The sequence below is a fragment of the Phaenicophaeus curvirostris genome, chromosome 7 (assembly GCF_032191515.1).
Source record: "Phaenicophaeus curvirostris isolate KB17595 chromosome 7, BPBGC_Pcur_1.0, whole genome shotgun sequence".
Taxonomy (NCBI): domain Eukaryota; kingdom Metazoa; phylum Chordata; class Aves; order Cuculiformes; family Cuculidae; genus Phaenicophaeus; species Phaenicophaeus curvirostris.
In genome coordinates, this window is record NC_091398.1 from 14,601,989 (window position 1) to 14,622,136 (window position 20,148).

The following is a 20,148-nucleotide window of genomic DNA, read 5'->3' on the forward strand; positions in this document are numbered from 1 at the left end:
TGATTCCTCTTGGAGGCATTCCCAAAGCTGACATACACCTGCATCTCTCATCTCAGTGACTGTATCTCCTTTTGGGGTGAAAATACACAGGAAAAACATCTATATCTCTGTACCCTGAACACGTCTTCACACATCTGAACACAGCATTCTAGTGATGATGATCTCAGCATCTGTATCTCTGAAGTAACTCCATAAGGTATTACTGGTTCACATCAATCGAGGATCTATCACAAAGGCTATTGAGTTAGCTTTGTAACATTACTTATGCAGATCTTAATGGATCATTCACTGTTAGTATTTTTTTTAAAGTGAAAAATAAGTGCTAGCCTTTTAAATCAAAATCTTTCGGAATATATAAGCACTAATTTTATAAGAATTGTTCATGTTAAAATGCAAGGGCATGATCTCAAAGGAAAAAGGCCCAAAGTAGGTATGCAAGTACATTTTTCAGTTTCTGGTCATCATTTTTCATTCACTGATTATTGCTTAAGTGTTGATTAATAGTTATGTTCATGCTGCTAGAATGCATTTCCCTTGGGTGAAAAAAACATCCTTGTCTAAAGGAAAAAAGAGATAGTAATCAAACCATCCTTCCTCTTCCCTGTGCAAAACACAGATACGCACTCCAGAGCCACTGATGATCTTGGTTTTGCTGGTGAGTAGTTTTGAAAATTTTCACTTAGAAAATCAGCTGTATGCAATCAGAACACTACTTGGTTGGTCAGATTGCTACACAATTAAGTGCTCTCCTTCTGTCTCTCTCTCTCTACACACATATATACACATACGTACACGTATATACTCGCACACACACGAAGGTATATACTTTCGTTGTACCCTTCTCTCTTTGCAATGAACACTAGGAACACTGGTAACAGCAATGCTCCATGCTGGAATTAAGCAGGGCTGATTATCTCAGGATTTACTTTTCCTCCTCAGTAATGCCCTACCTCTTGTTCAAGGAGGTGAAGCTAATGGCTTAGATTTAGAGGGAGCGGAAAATTCTCTATAAAGGCAGTAGACTGCGGGAAATACAAACACAGATGGGAACTTTAAAAGGGAAACAGGCTGTTCCCATAACAGTTTAAAAACATGGCAATTGCCTTAGCTTAGTAGAAAACAAGCTCCCAGCATTTGCTGTATCTTGCAACACTTAAGTAAAGAAAAAATAGCAAAGATGGAGGTGAAGCCAAAACTGCAAAGTGTTTTTGCATAGCCCCACAAAGATAATATTCTGCTTTCTGAACCCTAGCTCCATGATTCCCTGATCCCTGGTGCTGGAGGACTATGGTTTCCTGTGACCATGCAAAATGAGATAATTTCCTGGCCTGTGTCCGTCTCGGTGGGTGGCTTCTTTTTTTCCATTAGTTGTATAATACGTTTTGGTTAATTCTACCTCTTAATTGTCTTTAATGAGCACCAGATTTGCAACACCCTCACTTGCAAACCTATTCTCAGAGTAGAGGCAAACAGAGGCCCTTGAACTGAGAGCAAAACTTAAAAGCAGCAAAACAAAATAAATCCCAGCACCCATCAGCAGTGATTCTTTCCATCTACAATGGGGCATTTCAATTGCTCTCCCACTAAAGTAGGCCAATGTAATTAATCTCTTCCCAGCCACTAGAAAGAATAACTCAACTTGTCACTGAGATTCATTTGTGATGCAATATACAGCATACATAATACATACATGTAAATACATTTCTAAAGCAGATCTCCTGTAGCTATTGTACAATACTGTGCACAGTTCCCCTCTCGAAACCAGTCCTCTGTCTTAGCCTGTTTGAAACTAAGCTGCTTCTTGTTCCTCCCAGGCTTGCATTCTTTGCTTCTCTTTTCACTGTAATTAGTTTACAAGACTACTTATCCAGATGATTACTGCTTTTAAATGACAGTCATCTTTTCTTTTACTCCAGTTCATTGTTGTGTATCATTTTGTCTTGCTATCTGAATACCCAGTTCTCTAAAGCATTTTCTCATTATGTTATCTCCTGATATAAGGCCTTTTTAAATACTTCATGAGAGACACTGTATGAAGTAAATTGAATTGAATTTTCTTTTAAAGTCAGGGGCTTTCAGCATCTTTCTCTAGCTAAGTCAGCAGAGTTCTTGGCACCAACACTAGGGTGTAATGGCCACGCTTTGCAGCCCAGCTATGAGCTTGTGTTCTTTTTAGGGAAAATGAAATGACAGTGTCAGTACCTGGAAAGCAAGCAGGGAACAGATCAATATTTCCAGTTATGATGAGGATGGCAAAATGAAAACGTTTGTGGTATTTTTTAGGTTTTAAATGCACACATTGTGATAATGATGTTTTGCTGTGTCTACCTACATCTGGTGTTGGTGCTGAATGTCTATGCAGGAGGTATATGTGTGTGTGTATGCCAGGGAAGGAAAGAGGGAGAGCGGGGCATGGAACTGAACTGCAGAGCAGGTGGTGGAAATAGACAGTGAAAAGCTTCCTGCAGGCAGGCAGCTTCACAGGGGAGAGCAAGCCTTTCATTGTCTATAAAATCATGCCTTGCTGGACGTCCTCAAGAGTAGAAGGGCTAGTGCCTAGAGGCAGTAAATCTCTCACTGTTGTACTACTACATTCTAAACACTTAGCTACTGTATAAACCATCACACTGCTTCAAGAGAAGAAAAGGAAGAAGGGAGGAAAATGAACAAAGGGAAGAAGAGGAAGATGGCAATAAAATTGGGAAACAACCCCCTGCCATAGTTCTCTCCAAGAATAGTTCACATCAAAGAAAAACAGCAGAGAGTAAATTGTCACAAAATTAAAAGTTAACCTCAACTCCTTCCACTGTGATTTGACACCACTATGGAATGGCACTTCTATAATTTCAATGGTTCGTACATAACACAGGGTATTAAATCCAACTTAATCCTGTTAAACACAGAGGCCACTAAAGAGAGGTGCTCTCTCAATGGCATCATGATAAAAGCTCTCCATGCTGCAAGTTCAATATGGTTAACAAAAAAAAAAAAAAATCCCAAACCTGGATTAATACTGAGCAAACAACATCAGCATAAGCAGGCTTAGAGAGAGGAATTGCTTTCCATATGCTATGGCATCAGGTTCCTCCGGATCTTCAGATACCAGTTTGTAAATGTTGCAGACATTGTTTCTCCTGCTTGCAACTGCTGTTGGGTGGCGACCTTCTTTGCTTGCTGATACCAATTTAGCAGTTGGTACAGTTTCTCTGTGATTTGGTACTGTCTGTTGTTTGCTGGTACCAGATGGATACCAGATGGGTAACTGTGGGCAATGGTTCCTCTGTGTTCCAGTCCCAAAAATCACTGCCTATAGGGTCAGTCTTGTCAGCTGACTCCTAAATGGCACTTCAAAGCAGCATTCTGAAAAACCTCAACATCTGTTCCTTACTCCTAATGACCTTAAAAAAATGTTGCAGATATACTTTCCTTTAGCCAGGAGTTACTGTGCTTCTGCAGAAAAAAATACAACCTTGCAGATGCTCGCAGCCATCAAACTCACTCCTTGCTAATGGCAGTTCCAGAAGCCACCACCTCAACTCTGAAAGTCAGCACCGAATGTGAAGTATAATCAATATATTCATTTCTGTGGTAGCTCCACAATGTAGGAATTCAGAGATATTTCAAGGCATTTTTCAAACAGTACTTTCAGCAGTGAAGTGGAAGAACAAGAAAACAAAAAACTTGAAGTGCCTTTGAAAGGCAGCAGGGATACCTGAGGGCCAAACATAAAGCATGAAGGGAAAGCAAGGGCAGAGAAAGCAACGGAAGAGATCTGTTTGAAGAATTAATTTGCGATTGGTCTTTCAAAATGTTGATCCAGTAGTCAAACTACAGACAGGAACTGAAAGGTCAGTTAATGAATACTGCCTATTGCAGTTCCCTCCTACGTTATTCCATATGACTGCTTCTAAGAAAGGGGAAAAAGTTTATTTAGGACAGTACAGGAGCATTTTGGTAAATTCTCCATACATGCTACAGCAGAATACTGTCTACAGAAAAATACAGCTGACATCAAAGCATGTTCCCCACCCCCTGTCTTGCTTCATGGAGAAGTTATGATAAACAGGTTGTGTGTTCCCCAAGGTTACCATGGAAACTCATTCTTTTCAGGCCATCATTTGCAAAGGTAAAATTTGCATTAAAATGTGATAGAATTTGATTTTGTGCATGTGTGTGTGAAACTCAAGTGGGGTCATGCTACCACGCAGTATAGCTATTATTTCAAACCCAGGAGCACACGCTTAAGAGCGAGATCTATTAATCCATGTAAACACCTCAGTGACCAAATTACAGTTTAATTGCTAACTTGACATGTATCTTCCTAGCAAATTAAGAGAAATACTTTGAAAATTGGCTTAAAATGCAAATGTAAATGTTAACACTGATCCACTGGTGGGTACCACTATATAGCATTTTGCTAATTTCTCCTATGATCATTTCACAGGAAAGATTGAATTTATATTGTCAGGATGACTTTCTTTTGATGATGGCAGTCCAGGGATGGAAGGCACACGCATGTATTTCAAATTATAAATTTTTATCTTGAAGGGGTTGTCATCAAATTATGAACTACAGAATTTAATTTGATATAACCATGCTTACTGCAACACACGAAACTTACAGATCTCCTCAGAACCCCAAATTGCTCACTTGGTTTTGAGTCATACCATAACTTCAAAGTCATAATTTCACTCCAAGTATCTGCTACTCTGATTTTCCTTGGAAATATCTGATGGTGTAAAGCACTCACGTTGTACGGGCCTCCCCTGGGCCCAAGTTCCTTGAGAGCCACTGCTATTATTTGTCGCCATGTGCAGCACTGGTCGTCTTAACACAGGTGCATTATTTGCAATAGTAATTTTGACAATCATTACTAACAGTCTATCAAGAAAACAGGTGAAGTGACTAAACCCAGAAAAACCTTTCAACTGGGGACCAGCCTGCATTTTAGAAGAGATACCAGTATTTGTCCACTTGCTCAGTTGTATGCATTCACAACACACATGCTGAATTTGATATACTGCTTTATGAAATCTGTGCTACTCTGGGACAATGGATTATTCACATATCATCTGCTTTGAATAGCAGGACACCCTTGGAGCTAGCAGGGCCAGAGCTGATATTTCTGTTTGGAAGGCAGACTTTCCAATATCACCTGGATTACAGAAGACTCAATATCTCCTATCATGCAGGACTTATGACATACAGTTCAGCTGGAATGGCTCTACTTAATATTGGACAACATGACACTTAACACAGCAGCCAGGCCATTTGATGAGGAAAAAGCAGCAAAACTACAGACAGCGGTATTTGTCACTCTTGCTTTCTTATTGTTAATAAATACAGTTGCACAGCAAGCATCTCAACAACACTAAAAAAAAGAAAAGTGAAAATCAACCCTTCAGATTAGGTTGCACAGTGCCACTGCTTTATCAGACTCTTCTGTACTGGGAAACTCCTGCTTACAAATTCAATTTACTAAAAAACCCCAAGAACATTAAGAAGGCTTAAAAAACCAAATACAAACAAAAATGATTACTAACTTTCACAGAACTTCTCAAAACTCAGCTCACTCGATAGAAGCAATGTGTCCCAGTTGGATCCATACCTGGCAAGTACGAAGGTGCTAGGGGCTCTTTTCCCTAGTGTTCTTTAACAGCCAGAGATGAGGTTGAAAGTTGAAATTTGAAAAGAGATGGCCTTGAGCAGAAAAGCCAAACTCATGCACAGCACCAGCCTTATAGGGTAAATGGATTTCTCTTTTCCCTTATTTCCTACTTCATTTAAATGCAGTCTTGATATTAGATTAGCATCTGCACTACAGACCGTAGACTGGGAACTAATAAAGTTATCCGCCCAATCTCTCCATGTCTGAGTCAGTGACTTTCTTTTTCATTTTAAATAATTATAACATAGTCGCCTGTTTGTTGAGAAAAATAGAGCCTTTATATATTCATAGATAATTGCTTATATCCAGCATCCAGTGATACATTCTAATTACTTTTCACACCTTGGCTGTGAAGAAATCTTGACTTTCTAGTGTTTTTAACTGCAAGACAACAATGTAGCCAGAGCACTGACACCTCAACTGCTGAAACTGCATCTCTGATGAAATTTAACAAGCAGTTCTGCAAATGCATTTTGCAGTGAGGAACTTCAGCGAAAGTTAAGAAGACCCAAGGCCTCCATCTCAGATCTTGCGCTGCAATAATGAGAAATAGAACTCAATCCAGAAATCAAAAATAATCAAAAGTCCATTATTTCAGTTGGCTTCTGTAACTATAACAAATAAAAGATCTGTACTCGGTAATAGCCTCAATGACATAGTTGTATCGCTTGACCCAGCTTCTTTCAAGCTCGACCTTGTTCTGCTCATGCTGGGCAACTGTTGCCGTTTGCCTCACTGAGGTCATTCTGCTTTCCATTATGTTAAACGGACAGATTTTGCAGCCCTTTGTCAAAGCTGCTATCTGTTCTAGTGGGATGTTATCCCTAGCAGGCAAGGCCAGATAGTGACCAACATCTTCAGGAAACAGGGTGCTACCTGGGACGAGAGTAGCTAGGTCTCTCTTTGGATCATCAGTATTTTTTAGGGGAGAGATCTCTTTTTAAATCCGCAACACACAGAACAAGTTCATAACCCAGGGAGATTAAGCTGTGAGAATTCAAAAAGAAGTCAACCGTGTCAGCATCTATTTGATAAATGCATCAGATCCCTGGTAGTAAAGGCAAAAGCTTGTGCCCAGGAAGGGGTCAAGTCTGAGGTCCGGTATCAAGCCTGATCTAATAAATACCTAAGTGCATGCTTAGCTTCAGACATGAATTTCAATGGCATTACAGACTTGTCTTGTGATTAAAAAATGAGCTTTGTCGTAAGAGGGGCCCCTTTCCAGAAGTTGAACCAGGCCTCTTACTAATGGCCTGAGGAAGAGGAGGTCAATTTTAAAAGGAAACCTACTCTTTCTCTGCCTCACAGTCAGACCCACGAGCAGCTGTATTTGATTCTATGGTATGTGGGGCACTGACTTGATAGGGGTTGGGACCAAGCTGTTGTGGAGAAGTATGTATCGCTGAGAGTAAGGGAACGTTCCAAGTGCAAAGGAATAGCTTTAGCAACCCCACATACGAAGGCTTGATGTTAAAACTCAGTCCTCTTCCACCTTCTCCATGTGATGCTGGCCTAAGAAACAGAAGTTTCTGTTAAAGCAGAAGCTTGCCAAAACTGAAGGAAATCACAAAACCCAGCTACCGTGCTACTTAGAACTGCAGTGAAGCCAGATTACAGCCTAGCTATGAAGAGGCTATTTCTGTGCCCATTCAACTGTGGTCCAAAGGATAAAAGCTGCAGAGCTGTGACCTGTACATGTACACAAATGCAGTAACTGTTCAACATACAATACAGCATGGATTACCCGTTCATAAACTCCTCTCATCAATAATATCACTAGTCAGAGGCTTGTTTCTTGCCTCCTTAAACATACTGGCAAATTAGGAAAAATACATACAACAGAAAACCTCTAGGGCCCTTCCTATCATATCAACATGATCTATGGCAGCTGTCATGATCTCCGTGATGCCCACTCAAGTTCTCCGTTAGGGCAACATCACAGGAACCTCTCCTAACTACAAGGGACACGACCACTGGCACATGTGTTAATGTGGAATCTTTCAGTGCTGTGAGCCTGCAAGGATGGCCACAGCCCAGCAGCATCACAGATTTGTCTGATTTTCTTCAATTACTTGTATGAAGTATAAGAAATGCTTAGTGTTTGTCCCCTTCAGAATCATCCCCCGGCACTGAAACACAACAAAAAGCAGCCGTGTGATAAGGTATCTTGTGGAATAGATGGCATGATACATTTCTGGAATTTATATAATATTGTAGGGTATGAACAGTACCAGTAGGCTTTGATAAGACGACATATGGCACCAGAACTGTTTCCCTTGGTAAATAAGAGTGTGTACATAGTGTTAGCATGAAGACATGAGCATTTCAGACTCCCCTCTGGTTCAGATAATCTATGCCAATTTCAACCTTTGTGTGAGTAGGAATGACTCCAAACAAGTTATAAGAGTCACTCTTTATTACTAGTATTAATGGAATTAAATTTGGCTCTCCTTGTATGTGCCATTTGGAATTGTCTATTTTTTACATGAGGTTTGGCACGGATATCTCCAAAATAATTTCCCCTCAAACCTACCCCGAAGAGCCAGGCTGTATATTTAAACAGCTCTTTAGAATACATCGCCATCTGAAACCTTCATTATACAGAGATAAGTAGTGACCATAAAGAGTTCTTCATTGGTAAGTTAATCATTCATCCTAATAAAATGTTTTACATTCTCTCTTAATTAATATTTTAATAAAATACACAAACATTTATGATCCATGGCTTTCAAAGCAGTTACACTCTAAGTAAGTTACTGTCATTTTTTTTTCTTAAACTCAATATGTTCTACTAATAGTCTGTGGGCTCCAAAAGCATGGAATTCACAGGAGTTTCTGCTATATGGTTTCACATAGTACACAAAATTGTCAGCTTCTCCCACTGCACTAGAAGACAGGAATGTTATTATTCTAGAAGCTGGAATTTTGGTTTCTAACGATGGTCCAACACAAACGTCTGTGCGTTTTGGGAACCTAACCTATTTGAAATGTAACATCCTGAACCTGGAATTAATTGATCATGAAAAGCGCAAACAGCTCCTTATTCATCCTGTAGCAAGCATAGAACCCTTTGACACATTATGGTAAAATAATGCAGTTCTCAACGCTCCGTTTTTTTGTTCTGGTTGATTTTTAGGCTTGGATCCCTGCCAGGCACACAATAAAGTACTTGGCCTTTAACACAGACAGGCATGATTCTTCTTTCATAGTCTCAACTGGGAACCGATAAAACTCAGTACATTACAGATTTGTTTCAATCAAAATGTTCACAGCTAGTATCCAGAGACAGGTTTTCTTATATCTTTACGTTATTTAAACAGCTTACAAATCTGATCTGCAGATAAGAAAATGGCTTTTAGAACCATGTAACATAAGGTTCAGTAAAGTGAAGCTGATGTGGTCATTAACAGGTGAAGAACTATATGCAATGTGGCCGGTGTTACACACACTTTTTGAATGGACATTAAAAAACATATGAAGTTTCAAGAATTTACTGCCACCCTGAAGGAAAGGGCTGATGTTTTAAGTAACTGGATTTGGACAAAGTCTGTAAGAAGATCCAAGTAAATCCTCAAATAGATGATTAATTCCTCATTATTCAAATGCCCCTACATACAAGTGCAGATGCTAACGTCATGGCTTTGTCTCGACAGCTCCTTCTCTATTTCTCATGATCTGTTATTAGTCTTGTAACTCTAAAGCTCTGAAAAGAAGCGCCCCATGAAAAAGCCCTCCAACTCCTAGGGATACTGTAAGTTCTCGCAGCTTATTTCTTACGCAGTTCTCTCAGGTGCTGACTGATACTGCAGTATACGATAATACTACATGAACATATTATGCATCTTTTTGTAGATCTGGGTTAGGTTTGTATAGGATATGTTCATGAACACTTTAACTATCTGACATCCCACTAAGACATGAGTATGTATGCACATGCCTAAACTCTGTCTTCTGCTGATACTTCCCAATACATTCTAGCTGTCAGAAAATTTTAGGTCAATCTCGCATTACACTGACATCAAAAGGCATTCATTTTCCTAGACAACATTGACATTTATCATCAGCCCTTCCTTTGGTTAACTAGCTGGTTTACTAAGCCTTGTGATCCACCCTATAGAATGTGGCTTATCATTTATCCTAGTTATAAACCTGAAAAGGGAGTGGCAGGGAGGAGACCAAAGGATACTAAACTCAACAACAAAGCACAGCACAAAGGAACTGGAAAAGAATTTCAAAGGATCTGGCTCTATCGCACAGACAGTGCTATATCCATGTGTCTGTTTATGGAGACACACAAAACCGAATTATTCAGTTACTTACAAAAAGAAAATGAACAGACTTTGGGGAAGGGAAAGCAGAATGAAGGCGCAAGAGAGCAGAAAAACATCCATCCAGCAACAGATGAGGAGAACAGAGGAGAATTGGAAAAGGGATGCAAGCCAGAGGAATGAATGATGAGAGAATAGCAAGCCTATTTAAAATGAATTTTTGACCTTATTTTTAAAACATTTATGGATCCCAATTGCCTGTCATGAGATCATTTTCCCTTACAATGCTAGCTTTTCAGTGGGCTCTGTGCTTTAACTTGATTTATCCCACTTTAAAAAAGTAGACTGTTAGAAATACCCCCTCTACTAGAAATTCTGTCCCATTACAGTGTCAGCTAAAGGCCAATTGTCAATGTCAGCTTTATCAGATAGAAATCTGCCTCATGAGTTCTCAGATACTTTTGGAGGACAAGACCCAGGGTCCGTTTCTGAGGCTGTTGATTTGCGATAGGATAGTGTCTTCTCAAATTATCCTCTGTTATTTCCCAACTTATCTGCATGTTTCATGAGATGGTGGGAAGTGATTACAGCAGCTGCTGTACATTAGAAGGACATCTTATGGAAAAGCTGGTTTAGGTAAAACAGCTGACCGACAAAAGCACAGCAAGAACTAATAGAGTATTAAAAATACATAGGGAAACCCAGCATCTCCTTTCCAGCTGCAGTTTCCCTGGTGCCATAACCCCCTGTGGGAAGGAAGAAAATTTACACCAGAAGGTTTTCCTCCTCCTCAGCTGTGTGTCGACTCTATAAAGAAAAACCTGACATCCTGAAGATCCGGGTAAGTTTTTATTTATTTACAATTATGCAACTAGTCATCAGCACGTCTCTTTACTGATGAGTAAAGGTGGAAAAAATCAGCTGTTGTTCAATCTGTGTTACCACAGTACTGCTGAGGGTCAGCAGCTCGAGGTGGGAAAGACTACATTGCTTAAAAATATCTTGAGGACTCTCCTGGCAAGATGCTTAGACACATTTGTTTTCTTTTTAATATTTTGATTCTATTTTTATTTCTTCTTTCCTGTCTGAATTGATTGAGGTAACATATGTATTTTAAGGGTAAAACTAAATGTCAGAGTAGAAACTTCAGCCAGGAGACGAAAGAGAGCAACCTGGGGCCACGATATTTTCAAGACGGAAAGGCAGAGCCTATGAAAGCAAGGCTGGATGGATCAATGGATGGTACTGTTGCAGTGAAGACACCAGAAGTCCTTAAAATTTGTAAACCACTTCAACAAGAGGAAGTATTGCAGCAACAAACTTCAGACTATTTAAGCCCTCAAGCTAAACTCTGATTTTTGAACAGACTGCGTTTCCTCACAACAAAAACATTTAAAAATATTCTGCACTGAAAGAAGAAAAAAACCCCAATCCCAGTGCCACTAATATTAATCACTTCAAGACTGAGATACTTAAAGCTCCCTTTCAGGTGTTCTGATTAAGGACAACTGGCCTCACAGGAAAAGCAGAGCTTTGGAAATCAGTAATCTCTGGGCATTATATCTAATAGGAAAGGCTTAAAAAGGATTACCTGGAAGAAACCTTTGTGAATCTTAGGAAACTACACTGGACCATAAACCTCAGTCTCCTCTGAGGATTAATAAAGCTTTATCAGTTTCAGATAAGAAGTAGAAATCCTTAGGCTGCTGAAGAGGTACCTCTGGCCCAGCCTGGGGCCTCTGTCAGGACACTTAACTTTCCATACAATTTCAACAGAAGGACACATTTGGTGCACATTCTCATTTCAGTTTACAAAGGCTATTCAAAGGAAGAATGGCAGCTACACAGATTAGCAAATTTGGGCCACAAAATTTCAGGTGGTAGATTACCTGCTCTAAGGAAAGAATTATGTTGCTGAGGGTGACACTTTTGGTAACTGAATCAGAATAATATATACAACATTTTTTGGGTTAATGAACAAATATATATGATAATTTATGTAAAAGTACCCCTTTTAAGTCTATCTCTTTGTGATTGCAATAACGACTAGTCTTGCATACTATTTTTTTTGGACTACAATCCCAGTAACTGAAAATTTCGCTTCAGCATTCATACTGAGTTTGGAGGACATTAAAACCAACAATGTTATTCCAAACATCAGGTGCATTTAGAGTCATAAGATTTTAACACAATTCTGCCTCTTTTTACACTAAAATTTCAAAATTAGTATAAATTACATATTGTCAAAGCTACATTTTTGAATGCTGGTTAATTGTAATTACTTCTAAACAGAGTCCAGCTCTGAAACCTGCTCAGGTGAAGCTCAAGTGCCACAGTTGTGATTCCACAGACTATAGCTGTTGCATTTAATGCATTCAAAAGTCCAGGACGCCTGACTTAGTCTCCGGTTCTACTATAGGTTACTTTTCAGTAGTGAGGCAGACAATATGTCTCTGTGTAGTGTGACTCCTAGATATAAAAAAGGGAATACAGCATGTCTGTAAGAGTTCTACAGCGCTGGTAGAATATTTTAAGATCCTATGTTAGGAGAGAAGCAAATTATTCCATTTTTCACTTTATAAGACATTACTGATGATGTATTGTGGCCAGATTGCTACTATCCACTGTGCAGTCAGAAGGGCAGGAGCAGACATGCCTGTATGTCCTCCGTCTCACTTTGCAGCTAAGCACAGTGGAAATCTGCTCTCCTAATGCTCTTTCTAACCCAGGGAATCACCGGATGAACTGCCAGAGTACCATAAATCCTGATAAAAATCCTTGATGCTACTAGACGTGACAAAGTTTGGCAATGGCTGCGTATCTTGGGCCTACAGATAAGAAACCTGGGCATAATCAAACACAGCAAAGAGAAAAGGTATTTTTAGCCAAGTTTTCACGTTAATGATGTTTTCTTAGGTTGGTTGGCATAAAAGATCTCTCCATTTCTACAACCCCCTCTAAATTCATTCTAAGCTGATACAGATTCCCAGAAAACACAAACAAATCAGCACTTTCTGCTAGCCCTGAGCATTGCAAAAGCACTTTACATCACACTGTGGACCTACCCAGCGCTGGTCGTAATCAGATGGCTGTGTTCTTCCCTCGTCGTCCTCATAGAAAGGTAAGCCTTCCCGCCTGGCCTGATGGTACTCCTTCCGTAACTTCTGGATACGATCAGCATTCCCGCCACCTGCACAGCCACTGAGAAAAAGAAAAAATGCTAAATAAAACTCATATACACACACATACTTAGCAGGCACACACATGAGCATAAACACAGAATTGCCACACCTGAGACAAATGGATTATAACTGATTCTCCTGAATTGCACAGTGCCCACTGGCCCATATCACCCTTATTTTTGCTTTCTCTTATTAATAAAGCTACTAATTATGAACTTGATCCTTATTTTTAAAAAACTCTGTCCCTGTCTAAAGAACTTAACAATTTCAGTACAAGACAAGAGACAACAGATGGATGCAGACAGATGGGGGAGCACAAGGAAACTTTTAACATTCCTATGAGCAGCTATAAATGGCTATCATATTTTAATAATAATGATGATGATGATGATAAGCTGCCAGAAAAATGTTTCCCTTTTGCTCCCACGCTAAATGTGGAATTTCCCTAAAATTACATTTGTTCAAGGTAAAGAATAGTCTATATTCTCAGAGAAGCACAGAAAGAAGTTTTATCTCATAAAAACCCAACATCAGCCATGAAAATACTGAGTAGGCACGAGAGATGGGAAAGCACAGTATTAAATCTTGACACCATTTTCTTAAAATGGTAGTTAAACAGTAATCCACCTGGTAATACACGAAGACTCACTTGTATGCTGAACTGAATACACGGCAAACTGTCATGGTAAAGCTAGTGGAGTTGCTTAGTTTGTGAAGTTAAACATATGCTTGACTTTGTGGACTCTGACCCTGGTGTACCTTCCAAAACCTTACAGCTGGACTTGTACAACTGTGGAAGCTCGAGCTATACCTTAAAGGATTAAAGAAAAAAATCCTAAAAATGCCTAAGTATTCAAAAAAATACAGCCACATTGGAAATGAATAAAGAGAAATTTCCTGCAGGGCCTCCAGTCAGCACTAGGGTGAATACTGACTTGCACGGCTCAGTAGCATTTACTGGCATTCATGGGGAGTTGTACAATGTATTTGGCTGCTCCTAAACTCAGACCATTGTTATTGCAGCACAGCATCACATATTCTCTTAATCTGCAATCTTAACTCTGCCTCACCAACAAAGGGCTATTTACAGAAGCACAGACTCTGTGGAGCACCTTGTCACCCTGCCCTCCACTATGAGTATGCCAGAACAGCCAACCAAATTTGGAAAGCACATACAAAAGATTGGACGTAAACCTATGAGTTCAATAATAATTAGCTCCTAGTATCTAACAGCAGGCTAGAATGGCTGGAAACTACTTATCAATGAAGGGAAATTCCAGATAGAGTGCAAATGCAACTGAATATGCAGCCAGGATTGGAAATGTTTACTTGCAGCATCACTATGTATCCATGAAAAATCAAACACTTAAATTACTTGCTTTCCCTGAATCCTATGTTATCCAGTCCCTCTACTCTAGGAAGTCCCAGAGGTTTCAAGCTTCTCTGGCTGACTTACCCAGCTCTTCCAGAGCAAACGAAATTTTTCTCACGCTCTGCGAAGACGGTGCAGAAAGCTTGCACAACTCTGTGGACTATTGAGGAAGGAAAAAAAAGTAGATTCCCTTTTCCCTTGACTTCTTCCACAGATAAAAACCTCTGTTCCTTGCATGAACTCCTGCCAAATAGTGGAGAAACATTTCCAGTTTGCTAACCATTGGAATTGAGGACTAGCTTAATGGGGGCTATCACTTAGAACAGTGAAGCTTGGTCCACAGCTCCCGAGCAATACAATACCTGTGAAATCCCCTGACTTCACTTGTGAGTACAGATAAAGCATTTAATTAGGGCTGCTAACATACAGATAAGGTGCAAAGTGTTGTCCCTGTTGCTTTGCCAACATCATTACCCAAAGCAGCACTAGCTAAGAGACTGAAATGCTGAAATACAAGCAATGGGTCTAGTTCCATTCCAGCTGATGTGGCTCCTTGCAGCTCTGCAAAATTTATTAGCAACCGCCACCAGTGGCCTAATGGCCGCACACCCACATTCTACCTCTAGGTATTTCAGCTGAAGAGGTAATCTGAAAATACCACACAGGTGTTATTTTTTCTTTTTTAAATGAAATCTGAGATTTATATTGGAAGAGACAGTAATAGCAGCCTGTGCTGCACATCTCTAGGTGAATTTCCTTCTCCTTAAACCCATCTACTCAGCAAGTGGATATGGGTGCTGCAGGGATCAATCTGGTTATACCTATTGAAAGGCTGGGCCTGACAGCTTTTTCTTTGGTAAAACTCTGCCATGCCGTATTAAAGTACAAACCCTAACCATGAGAGAATGAGAAAGAGTGTTTGAATGAAAGATAGCAGCACATGGAAAGTTATCCATCTGGATTAGTGCGAAAACACAAGCATAATCTCTGTGGAAACAAGCAGCTCCGTGAAGTCTGATTTCCTGTGCTTCTCTCCTGTGAGTTCTCTGGTGTCCGATAATGGGACTGAGTTGACACCACAGCATTTCTCCCCTGCAAGGGCATTCATCTGGTCCTCTCCTGCAGACTGCTTATTTTCACAAAACTTAGTGATCCAGGATCCTTTGAATATTGGATCACCTGTCAAGTCTGGTCAAAAACAGCCAGCAGGTTCAGGTTGTGCTAGAAAGGTGGGGGCACAGGGTGGGTCAGCACACCAGCTGCATTTTCTCAGGAAACAGTTAAAGGTCCACAGCTTTCTTTTTTTATTATTTTTTTTATTTTCTCCATCACTGTTTATAGGCATGAATGTAAAAGACATCAGCTTTTGAAAGAGCTGCATATCTAACTCACCATGAAAGTTTTACCCACTCCTGAGTAATGTGAGATGAAGACGATGCCCTGTGCAATGCTCATGAAACAGTTCTGAATTTCAAGTTGGCTCCTGACAATTATGTGAATATATGAACCACATTCAAACTCACCAGATGAATTCAATCAGCACTGTGCAAATATCGCATACATAATCTATTAGTTTACCCCAAAGAAACTGAAGCATTGAATTCAAACAGAATGAAGTCATCAGTAATAAAAAAAAAGAAACTGATAAGGCAATATTAAAAAAAAAACAACACCCAACACAATTTTCCAAGATTTGCAGAGAGGATCATACATTGACTGTAAACTATTCTCCCATCTGCCTATAAATACATAATTAAAAAATATTGGTTTGATCAGATAGCAGTTCTCAGACAGGGAAACAGCAGAATACCAGTTCAAATGTTTCAGATGCATCACTATTTACACTGAAAAGGAACCTCAACTTTCAGAAGAAATATAAAAACAATACTCTAATCAAAATCAATTTATATTAAGTAGACTGAAGCTTTTCACCAAGCCTATTAAGTACATCAGACAGATTTCTTTTACAGTAGCTTTACATTTAATGTAGTGCTCCCTCCTTGAGGACATATAAATATTACAGTCCTCATATCTACATTTTTGTGCAGAACTCAATTCTCTCACACAGCTCCCTGTGCTATACATTCTCCACAAAACTGCGCAACCACCCTACATTAGCCATTGCCCTCCACCATATGTTCCCAGGATCTGATATTTAATCTATTCATGGACTTCGCTGTCACAACAGGACTGTAGGAGAACCATAGACTCTGCATTCTGCAACTGAATTCAGAATGAATTATGCCACCTGTAAGGATACTGATTCAGAAGCAGCTGGTACTGGGATAGAACCTGAACCTTTTTGGGGAAGGTTCAAATAACGTCTAGGAGCGGGGGGGAAAAAATCAGAAACTTGACAAAGAGTTTAGCAAAGACACTGACTTCAAACAACAGTAACAAAAACCGTCCCTAAACCCACACCACAAACAATCTTAATGTAAGTTAAACAGTTCTTTGAATAAGCTGCACACACTGTAAGGATTTTTTTTTGAAACAGAAAAAATAAATAATACATAATCTTATATGAACATTTAAAAGAGGAAAAAGCAAGCACACTCCTGTCAGCCATTCCGTAGCTTTGCTAGATACAATTTTTACAAACCAAAGCTTTCTTCTGGCCTGGGAGAAAGCAAACCCAAAAGGTCTGCAGGATCATTTTAACCCGTGCTGTACTACCAACCAGATAAACAACCGCCAGAAATCCCTGCCTTCTTCCCTATGCCTGCATCTGTCAGATGCACTATAAGGTTCCACTTTGCACACTGCGACTGTAACGGAGCCCTCTATGAAACAGACACTCAACTGATCCAGTTGGAATAGGAACAGGCATCCCAGAACAAAAAGGAAACCATACTTCGGCACAGACTTAGCTTCAAGCTATCTCTAATGCTATGTAAAATACAAATGTGAAATTTCATCCCATCATGTCTGCAAGAGATAGATGAGCAATAACATCATATACGCAATATGACAGACAAGATTTTTTTCACAGAATCAAAACATCGTCAGTATTTAATACATATGGCTCAGGTTCTACACAGTGAAATCTCATCTCTGTTCTTCTTCGGAGTCACTAATCTAGATTTCAATAATTCAGGTTTAAAATGTCATTTTTTAAATTAGTGACTTCTTACTGCAGCTTTCTAGACAATAAAAAATTAAAAACTGGTATTATGTGTACAGAGTAAGACGAACCACTTAAAGCTGTATATAAATAGACATTTGAAGAAGCAATAAACGTTTTGTTTCCAGTGGTTTTCCTCAACATAGTAATACTGTACAGAACTGCTTTTGCCAGCCACTTCTTTCAAATCCTCATTTCACCCAGCTGACTGTCAGTTTCCACAACTCCTGCTTCCACATAAAAAAAAATAATAAAAAAAAAATTATTCTTTTGGTGAATCTTCCATTAACAAACAAATCTAAGACAAAGTGTGATTCAGACTCAAGAGAATGGACAATCTTCCATTCACAATCTGCTAGAAACCACAACTAACTTTATATACTGAAAGGAATACAGTTGTCTACAAAGATACACAGTATAAGGGAGTCCAACAGAGCATGCAAGAATATATTTCACTAAGGATAAAACTTCCATTTGGAAGTTACAACAAAGAAATATTTGAGTATGTTACTCTCCCATTTCCAGCCCTTGCCTTTCTACCCTGAAGTACTACATTGGTTATGAGGGTATTTCTGTAATCTCAATAGTAAGAGGGAATAAAAAGAACGGTAGGAAGTGATAAAAAGAAAATCAATGATAAGAACATAATTCTACAATATTTCAGCTTTCACCTTTGTTAACCAACAAGAGAGTTCAGAAAGAAATGAACATTTGTTTTTGTATGCACTCAAGTAAATGAATGATATTGCAATGAAAGACTTGTTAGAAATACGTTGTTGACACCACTGATACTGCCTTGCAGGCTCAGGAATCATCTTGGAGCCAGCCTGGGTTTTGGCTATACACACCCCATGCTGAGGACCCAACTGAAGAATGATGTATTTCTAGCTACTTGAACCATGCAGTGGCCGTAACACTAGCTTTCTTGTTCCAGGCAGGAATAGAGCCTATGTACGCACAACTGCCGTCTTTATCAACGGAGAGAGACCCAGCAGGATAATCAATTTAGAAATCTCTACAAAGTGACCAGGAGGAAGACTTTGAGCCCAGGACCACCCTGAGAGGATCTGTATAGATGTGCTTACATGAGGAGCATTAGATGGATATGTTTCTTTCCACCCATATGTACATAAATACATATAAAGTCAATAATTGTAAGTAAACTGCAGGAAAACAAACTACACTGAAGAAGCTATTTTCACTTATTTATTTGAACTTGTATACTCAAGTCCCTGAGTCTCAACTTGCTTTACAATATTTTAAAAAGTCGTAACTGAGCTTCAGTGGAACATACACTGTCACCTTTCAATTCTTTAGGCTAACATAAAAGCAGTACAACCACTTCTGTCCAAAAGGTCAAAGACTCTTAGGGCAGCACATGACTACCATTTGTCTGGATGTAAATTGAGTCCTATTGACCCTGTAACATCACTACTGACCCCTTGACATTAGGTGCTTAGTAGAAAGAAAGATGATGATATTCTTAGGTTCCTACAGACTCATTATGAAGAAAGAAGGAAAGAGAACCTTGCATGATATAAATTAGTAGCATCATTAACCTTTTATTTCCCCAAATAACTCATAATATGTTTACAGAAGCCTCAAAAGAACAATTTGAAGATTGAGACCAACAGACTTGTATCACCCTCAGTTTTTCCAAACTCTTTATAAAACATCTCTCAGTGGTTTGACATAAAGCATCCTTTCATGTTTCCCTCTTTTCACATGACATACAACACCTTTTCCTGTTTGTCATGGCAGGTGGCCTGGACATTCAGACGAGCATCATCTTTTCAATCTGGGCCACTTCTAATCTCCATTACTCTCCTTTATAACTTATAGTTGACTACAGCTGGCCAGAAACAGTGGGAGGTATAGACTAATTTGTTGTTTTACAGAAACAAAATTGACACACTGAGGTTTAATTTTGCTGTAACAGCAGATATAGTATGTGCTACTCTAACAGAAACAGGTTATTTACCATCAAATAGGAAGGAAAAAAATAAAGGGGACATTTTCTTCTTTCTAGACAGCTTGTCTTTTTTAGCTCAAAGAGAATATATATTTTTTTCCTTTTTTCTTGCTCATGCTATTGTGCCTCATCAAGGAAGGCAATCACTGCATTTTAACTCATAATAATAAAAAAGATGCCTTGCAGTTCAGGCTGGTTAATGGCAATGTCTGCTTCTGGCATGTGACCAGTTTACTGCTGTCTTGTTGATCTGAGATGTGCACTTGTCTCCGAAGGGCTAGGAAAGCAGGGAGATTAGGGACTCGGCTGCTGACAACAACCAAACTCTCTATAAACAATACACAATGAAAATAATGAAAACCAGATTTTCCTGGTATTTTCAGTAGCCTCTAGACAATGCAACAGTTTCTGGTTTCTTCACTAAAGATGATATCAATTACATCTTTTATCCATCATGCAGAAGTCACGTGTGAGGCATAATCGAGGGCCTTCTCTCCAAGGTAATTTCTTCTGGATTTACACAGCAAAGTACTTAAATTGCCATTTTTTGGCACTTTGTATT

At 39.3% G+C, this 20,148-nt stretch overlaps 1 protein-coding gene across 2 annotated transcripts in view; it reads right to left on the reverse strand.

Moving 5' to 3' along the window:
• The window catches only part of PARD3B (par-3 family cell polarity regulator beta), a 429,894-nt gene that overhangs the window by 38,245 nt on the left and 371,501 nt on the right, over window positions 1-20,148 (reverse strand). For both annotated transcript variants that reach the window (XM_069860945.1, XM_069860946.1), the window contains one exon: window positions 13,002-13,137. In XM_069860945.1, the coding sequence (XP_069717046.1) occupies window positions 13,002-13,137 (136 nt within the window). The remainder of the gene's footprint in view (window positions 1-13,001; window positions 13,138-20,148) is intronic.